Source organism: Tetrao urogallus (assembly GCF_951394365.1).
Source record: "Tetrao urogallus genome assembly, chromosome: 3".
NCBI classification, from domain to species: Eukaryota; Metazoa; Chordata; class Aves; order Galliformes; family Phasianidae; genus Tetrao; species Tetrao urogallus.
The window spans coordinates 56,528,129-56,536,149 of record NC_136815.1 but is presented as its reverse complement, the minus strand read 5'-3'; the positions used below and the strand labels follow the sequence as shown (position 1 = coordinate 56,536,149).

The following is an 8,021-nucleotide window of genomic DNA, read 5'->3' as shown; positions in this document are numbered from 1 at the left end:
ATGATTTGGAGGCGGGCGCCGCGCTGCTGGTGGCGGCGGGCGGCCCCGGGCCCCGCCTGCTCGGCGGCGGGCGGCGGGCGGCCCATCCTGGACATGTCGTATTCCCGGCACTTCCTGGACTTCCAGGGCTCGTCCATCCCCAGCGCCATGAAGAAGCTGGTAGTGACAGCGCTCAGCCCCGACTTCCGCCAGGCGGTCACCCTGCAGCGGGACGCGCCCGTGCCGCTGCCCGGCGACGGGGATCTCCTCGTCCGGAACAGGTGAGCCTCCGCCCGCCCAGCCTCTCGCGGCCTGCGCCCTCCCACGCGGCCGAGGCGCGCCCGCCGCCATCTGGCGACGGCTCGTTTAATTTTATCGCCGCCGTTCTACCGAGCGGCCGGAGCCGCGGCCCGCTCGGCCCATCCACGTGCGCGCGGGTGACGCTCCCCCTCCCTCCTCCTCCGGCGGGGCGGGGTGCCGCTGACGGCGGCTCCCGGGACGGCGGCGGGGGCGGTTGGGACGGGCGCACCGCCAGCCCCGCGCTCTGCCCACCCGCCCGAGCGCTGCTCGACAGCGGAGCTGCGGGGTGGCGTTCCGGTGCGGGGAGCCGCTGGGCGGCCGAGTGCTGTATGGGGAGCAGCGCGCCCGGGTGGTGCCGGGCGGGCGGAGTGCAGTGCGGCTCGGGGGTGTTGGTGCGCACTTCATCGATCTGCAAACAGCAGCAAAAGTTCGGCGAGGGTGCGTGTGTGTGTTCGTGTGTCCGTGTGAACGCACTGATAAAGCAGTATGGGAGGGATAAGGGCATTCCTACAGGAGCTGCCGTAGAGGCACTTTAGTCAGGCGTTGGCGTCTCCTCTGGGACCCAAATTTCTTCCAAACCTCCACGCCTGAGGCTTGCTGCATCCACCGCTGCCAGGCAGCAGTGGCTGGTGTTGGGCTCCTGCTGTGGGCTCGGGGCAGGCAGCAGGGCTGGGCCATGTCACTGCTTCCCAGCCCTCCCCGTCCCACGAGTGTTTCATATCTGTAACTCTTTTGCACGCCTCAGAGTAACTCCTCTCTCCTCTCCCCTCCTCCTGCTGCTGGGGGGGCTCCCCGGGTGCACATCTCATGGTAACAGGGCTGAGACATGGGGCAAAGCAGGAGCTGCTCCAAGAACTGGGTTCTGACACATCAGTGTATTATGCACACACACACACATGGGTAGGGATGGAGGGGAGGGAGAGGTGAGTGAGAAGCTCAATACTGAGAGCCCGTATGTATTGTATTCTTTGGGATTCTGTGGCATTCCCTTTGTATTCATCATCATTTTCTGGGGACTCTCACAGAAGACGGAGGATTGTGTTATTGAGAAGTGTGCTGTAAAGGCAAGCTGCAGCAGGAAGAGAGTTTTCTTTCCCCTTATCACTTGTGGAGGCTTTTTTCCATCCCAGCAGGATGAATCCCTGCCTTTATGTAAGCTCCAAAGCCAGTGGTACATTTTCTAATAGGTAGGACCATAAAATTAAAAACGAAACAATAAATGGCTTGAGTTCCAAGAGTGCATTTGTGAATTTGTTCATTTTAGTCCCAGTCACGCCCATGAATAGTATTAATTGCTTTGAGCTTTCTATGCAAAACAGTTCTCGTTCACCACAATAAAATGTGGCTTGGGACTTATGGGAATGAGAAACTAAAATATGCCGAGTCCCTGTGTGGATAGACACTTGAAAGTGAGGTGCTCTTAAGTGGAACTTTTTCCCTCTTCTCCTTTGGAGAAAAAACTAAGCCAGCAGTTTTGGATGGTGTTTTGTTTTTGTTTTTTTTTCTTTCCAAAAGAAGAAAGAATCCATCCTTTCTAGTTTTGAAGCATTTCTTTCTAATGTAAACTGATTTAAAGCAATACATTTATTTCTATTTTGTTCAGGAGAATAAAAATTCCCTATGGAAGCCACTTCCATTCATGTTTTCCAGGGTGCAGCGAAGGGCAAGGTTCCCTTCGCTGCCAGATAGGGGCCCAGAGGGTGTGAGGACGTGGTGCTGCCTACAGTTACGTGGTCTTTTCAAGATTCGCTTGGGGAAGTGGCACTTTTCAGTTCCAAAATAGCTTTAGTGTCTCACTGTTGGGATGGCGGATATGAGAAAAGTTTATGGAAGAAAAGGAGCAAGAGGGGCTGAGAAAGTTTTTGAACCAGTGGATCACAGTGGGGAAAGGGGAGGACTGCCGCTGCCGAGTGGTTGGTCTAAATAATGTTTTCCTTGCGTGGCACTGCCCTTGATGGCTTTGTTTTGTCTGCAGTGCGTGCCGTGGGGCTGCTTTAGGTGTCTTGTGCTTTGTTGTGATATAGAAGTAGCGTTCCCCATCGCAGTGCACTGTGTCTTCAAACTAAAGAGAGGGTTCAGCACTGCTGAGCAGAAATAAGATGTGTAACTCGATGTGCAGAATTATGTTGGGAAAAGCCCATCTCCAGCTTTTTTTTTTTTTTTTTTTTTTTTTAAAATTTCTGCCTCCTCAGGTTTACAGCTTGCAATGCTGAAGTAATTTAGAAATTCCTAAATTAAAAACTGTTTTCAGTGAGAGATTAAAACGGGACAATGTGGACGATTCGAAGGGAGTCTTCCAGCCCAGAGTGCTCGCAGTAATGGTAACTTCTGTGCTCCGCTTTTTAGAAGTTAGCAAACCGATCTTCAACTTGTACGCGCTGCTCGTTCCTACTTTTAAATGCAAAATAAGAAACTGTGGGCGCATCCCGCCGCCTCCTCCGTGCCGGCCGCGGTGACGAAGCAAACGAGGCAACGCGCTTTAATCCAGCCGCCGCGCGCGGGAAGCGGAGCGCCGGAGCGACCGGCACCGCGCTGCTCCGCGCTTCATCCGACAAAGGGGAGTTGAGCAAAGCGGGGGGCGGGCCGCGCCGAGGGCAGCGCGGGGACGGCTCCGCGGGGAGCCCTGCGGGCGGGCAGCCTCTTCTCCCGCTCCGGAGCCGCGCGGGGAGGTTTCGGCCTCCGCCGGCGGTTTACCTGCCCCGGAGCGGCGCGTGCTGAGCGCGGAGGAGCCGCCGGCGGCGCCCAGCCTCGCGGGGCTCCCGCCGTGCCACGGGGGCGGAGGTCCCCGTGCTGTGGGGAGCGAGGGGAAGCAGAGCACGCGGCGCGCTCCGCCGCCCGCAGCGCGCGCGTTTCATTGGAGCCCGTGGCGAACAGCGGCAGCGGGAAGCGCGGGGCTTCCGCACTGCTGCAGCCTCTGCGCCGTACCGAGCGCATCTCTCAGGCTGTCACGTCCACGTGTAGCAGCGGCCCAGGCCCTTCTCATTGCGCGCGTTTCTTTTTGACGTTTTCTGCTCAGTAGAATCCTCTCTACTCTCTCTCCCTCTGCCTGTACGAAGACGCTTTGCTTTTTGTAAAGAGCGGCGTTGCATGAAACACCCTCTGCGGTTAAGCTAGATCGTATCTTTCAGGCGGCATCCCCAAGTGCTTAGCGGAGTTGTGAGGCTGTCCGTCCTTTGTAAAAAATACAAAGGTCGGCACCATTTTCACCTGTTAGGGGTCAGCGGCACTCGCCGGCCTCACAGTTGCAGTCCTTCTGCGCAAGGTGGTTTCGCTGCGTGGCACGTCATTTATATCAGGAGAAATACGTCGTTGACATCAGCTGCATCAAAAGGCAAATTTGCTGTAGTGACTCCATCAATTAAAAAGTACTTGCCTACAGTGATGTGACCTTGCAAACGACATCGATAGTTAATATGATCGTTAGTCATTAACAGTATTATTATATTAAAAAATGTAAATTTGTTGCCAGAATCAACGTATTTACCGCTTTGCAGATTTTATTCTTCAGTGTTTTCACATCCTGTATAAAGTGACCAATTAAGTTTTTACCCATTCATTTTGTACAGAGTCGTTTTTGTTTCGGCCAAACGAAATTGAAGAAAATGTAAGAGTTTTCTTCTTTCCTTCAGCAGATTTGTCTTTAATCCTACAGTAACAGACTGTAAAGTACATAAGTCCAACGGAAGTAGTCTCTGTAACGTGTTCATTATTCAGATATACCAATAGTCGAAAAAAGTCCCAAACGCATTCCACAAATTAAAATTGAAGGTTTCTCATACAACTTGATAAGGAATAAATCATGTTAATACATTTCTGTTTTCTTCTAGATTTGTCGGCATTAATGCATCTGACATAAACTACTCAGCTGGTCGATATGACACGTCAGTTAAGCCCCCATTTGATGTAGGTTTTGAAGGTGTTGGTGACGTGGTAGCATTAGGACTCAGTGCCAGTGCCCATTACTCAGTGGGCCAAGCTGTGGCCTACGTTAAGGCGGGCTCCTTTGCCGAATACACAGTTGTGCCTGCCAAAGAAGCAGTTCCTCTGCCCTCTGTGAAACCCGAGTTTCTGACTTTGATGGTAAGTGGCGCTACCGCATACATCAGCCTGGAGAATTTGGGAGGGCTGTCTGAAGGCAAGAAGGTCTTGGTGACAGCAGCGGCTGGAGGGACGGGCCAGTTTGCTGTGCAGCTCGCAAAGAAGGCCAAGTGCCATGTCATAGGAACCTGCTCCAGTGATGAAAAGAGTGGCTTTCTGAAATCCATTGGCTGCGACCGTGTCATCAACTATAAAACCGAAAACGTTGAATCTGTTCTGAGGAAGGACTACCCAGAAGGTGTAGATGTAGTGTACGAGTCTGTTGGTGGGAAGATGTTTGACTTGGCCGTTAACTCCTTGGCTACCAAGGGGCGCCTGATAGTTATTGGGTTTATCACTGGCTACCAAAGTCCTACTGGCATCCAGCCTATTAAAGCAGAGTTCTTGCCAGCAAAACTGTTGAAGAAGTCTGCCAGCGTCCAGGGTTTCTTCTTGAACCATTACTTTTCCGAGTACAAAATGGCTCTGCAGCACTTGCTTAAGATGTATGAAAAAGGAGAACTGGTTTGTGAGGTGGACCTTGGAGACATGTCTCCAGAGGGCAAGTTCATTGGCTTGGAGTCTGTATTTCGTGCTGTAGATTACATGTACATGGGAAAAAACATTGGAAAAATTGTAGTTGAATTACCTCACTCTGTCAACAGTAAGCTGTAAAAACAGAACAATGATATAAATCAGAAGAGAGAAAATGGGCACTTTATGCTTCAGAATTACTAGAAACAAATTCTTTTTCTTTTTAACTTAGTAATGGATATTAAATTAAAAAGCAGCATTAAGGTGTTAATTAAAAAAAAGTTGATTTTTTTTTCTCTTTCTTTTCTTGGAAGTGTTTTAACCCATGGCTGAAGCATGGACTTAATGGGCCTGTGTTTCATGCTGTTGCTTATGCTAGCATGAGACAGGAACATTGTTCTTGACAGAATAAGTCTTGATGCAGAGGCAGATTTAGTCTGTAGAGTAGTTTGATAAGACTTTATATATATAGTTCAACTCAGAATTTTTTTTTTCTTTCAGCAATTTTGACTCCCTGATTTAAAAATAAAATGGATAGAACAAGGCTAAATAAGAGGAGTTGCATTTTAGGGGAAAAAAAAACAACAACTATATTCTTGATTTTTTTTTTTTCCACTAAACGCAATAATTATAATTTTGCATCGTGGATCACAGTAATGTTCCTTGACTGTTTACTCAGGGAAATTTTAAATTATTACATGACAGTAATAGTGAGAAAACTAAGTTGACTTTTTTTTTTTTAATTGCCATTCATAACCCTAAACAAGTGTGGGTTTTGTTTTTTTTCTAAATCTTTACAAACTTTGACATTATTTTCTTGCCTTTTTGTCTGATACTGTTAGTGCTTACTGCCCTGTATCTCCTTTAATCAGAATCACAGATTATTGGAAGGGGGATTTTGAGCCATGTTCATATATTATCAGACCCTGTATATTTTTTTAAGATTTAATAAAATTTAAAAAAGCTGTTTAAGTGTTTGTGCATTTCTTTATATCGATACGGTTCTTGGTGAGTAGCTCCTTTGCAGATGATTTCTATATTGCAGAGTTCTCTGATGATTCTTGCTGTGACTTCCCATAATCAGGCTGCTACTTCTGTTACTGAATATTGCTTCTGCAGAAGCCCTTGTAGAGACAAGTAGACCATTTTAAATCTGCAGTCACGTTACCTGCCACAAAGAGCATTGCTCAGGAATAGATGATCTAGTGGATGCAGATAAAAGGTTTGGTAAAGTTCTGAAAATTCTTCATCACATAATAGAAATCATTAATGATAAGTACAGGGGGAATTCCATCTAGAAGTCTAATATTTTCCAGAACAAAAAAATACTTTAAACTATGCTTGCTCTAGATTTTTTTCCCCCACACGGGAAATGTTTAAGATCTTAAATGTCATTTCAGCAACATCTTTTGAAATAATATATACATTTATATACAGTTGGAGAGATGGAAATTTTGTAAGATCATACACATTGTAATAAGCTTAATTATAGACTGATAATGTTTAGGGGTTGGAGGAAAAAAGCCAGAGTAAATTTAATTCATGACTGACTTTACATGACAAATTTTTCAAGCAGTGCTGGAAAAACTTGCATTTTACTCAGGCAGTAGAGAAAATTATTTTAAAATTTTATTTACTGCGTTCTTATCTCTGCATTTTTGTGCATATGCCATTAGCATCCTAAAGAACAGTGTTCAGCAAAGCAGTGTTCCTTTTTCATGTCTGAATAGGTCCTCTTGGAGGATTTTTGGGAAGGTTAAAATGGTTTGAGTATTTGGTTTTTTTGTTTTGTTTTTTTTTTAACCAAAGGGTTGTTGTTGTGACTAAGATCTCCTGTTAGAAACCATTTTCCTCTTTCCTCTATAGTATAACAAATGTAGTGGCGTTTAGGTATTTTGCATAACAAAAGGATATTTTTGGCCTTCCAACTGAGTACTAGAAAGATGTGAACACTCAAATACGTAAAAGGAGTACTTTGAGCATACAAAGTTCTGTTTTATTCCCAAGCTCATAATTTCTTCTTGCATTCAAAGATGCAGTACCCTTGGTCAATAAATACAGATTAAAAAAACAAAACAAAACAAAAAAAAACAAACAGTAAAGCAAAGCAAAACTACAAATACTGTTTAGATCTGTGTTATGCAACGAAGAGTTACATGGGTAACAAATGCCAAATGCCAACATCCACCCAAGTATCCTGATGCGCAGAGGCTCTGAGCATTGTTACTCCAATAGCTTTAGCTGTTTGCAGGGCTGTAGCTGTTCTTATAAAAGTTGTATTTGGACATAGAGCATTCTACTTTATTTTTAATATGCTTCTTCATATGTAACTGAGCAACGCAGCTGCCCTGGGCTCCTTCACTAAACAAAATAAGGGAACCTTTGGAAGATCCACATATATGCATGTATTCAAACATGACATTTTGTTGCCTTTAATTCTGGCTTCAGGCTTATTATTCAGCGCTTTAATACCGATTACAGGGTAATTAAAAAGTAGAAATTTGTTACGTGCAGAACCTGTATGTCTGGGGTACTGATTTTGTAACCTTTCTGGATGTTTGGGTTGGGCTATGGCCACTGGGGGGGCTTGTCTTTTTCAACAAAAGCCTAAGTAAAGCTAAAAAGCAGCACAAGTTAAACATGAGATGGCTCTTCCTTGAATGAGTCCAGAATGAAGAGTGAATTTTTGTTAAACTTACAGATTGCTGGAAGAAAGCATTATCAGTGGGAAGAGGGTGAAATTGTTTCTGAAACACATAGATAAGGCTTTTCTACTGAGATGCATAATAATTTTAGGTATGTAGGGGGTTTTGGAAAGCCAACTTTTCCTCCTTATTTGAAAGTATATTCTACAAAGAGTTATGGAAGCAGGGCTGACTTTGAATAAGTAAGCTATGATGGATTTAAATAATGTTTAAATATTAGATGGATAGGAAAATGTGTATGGCATGCACACACTGAGAGGTTTAAATGATGATAGGACATTGAACATACAAGGAAAAGAAATACTGTAGAGTCACAGCAAGGGATTAATAACAATACACTTAATATGCTTGCAAAAAAAGGTGTATTAAAAGCTGTGTGCACAGTGGGTACTTAAATGATTAAAAATAATAATACATTTGCCTAGG

The 8,021-nt window shown here is 45.6% G+C and overlaps 1 protein-coding gene across 1 annotated transcript; it reads left to right on the top strand.

Annotated features, from left to right (window-relative positions):
- Positions 1–5,031, top strand: PTGR3 (prostaglandin reductase 3; the record flags this gene model as incomplete). The annotated part of the gene is made up of 2 exons (XM_079533596.1): positions 1–260; positions 4,107–5,031. 2 exons carry the CDS (start codon positions 1–3, stop codon positions 5,029–5,031), a joined length of 1,185 nt encoding a protein of 394 aa, XP_079389722.1.
- Positions 5,032–8,021: the final 2,990 nt, after the last annotated feature.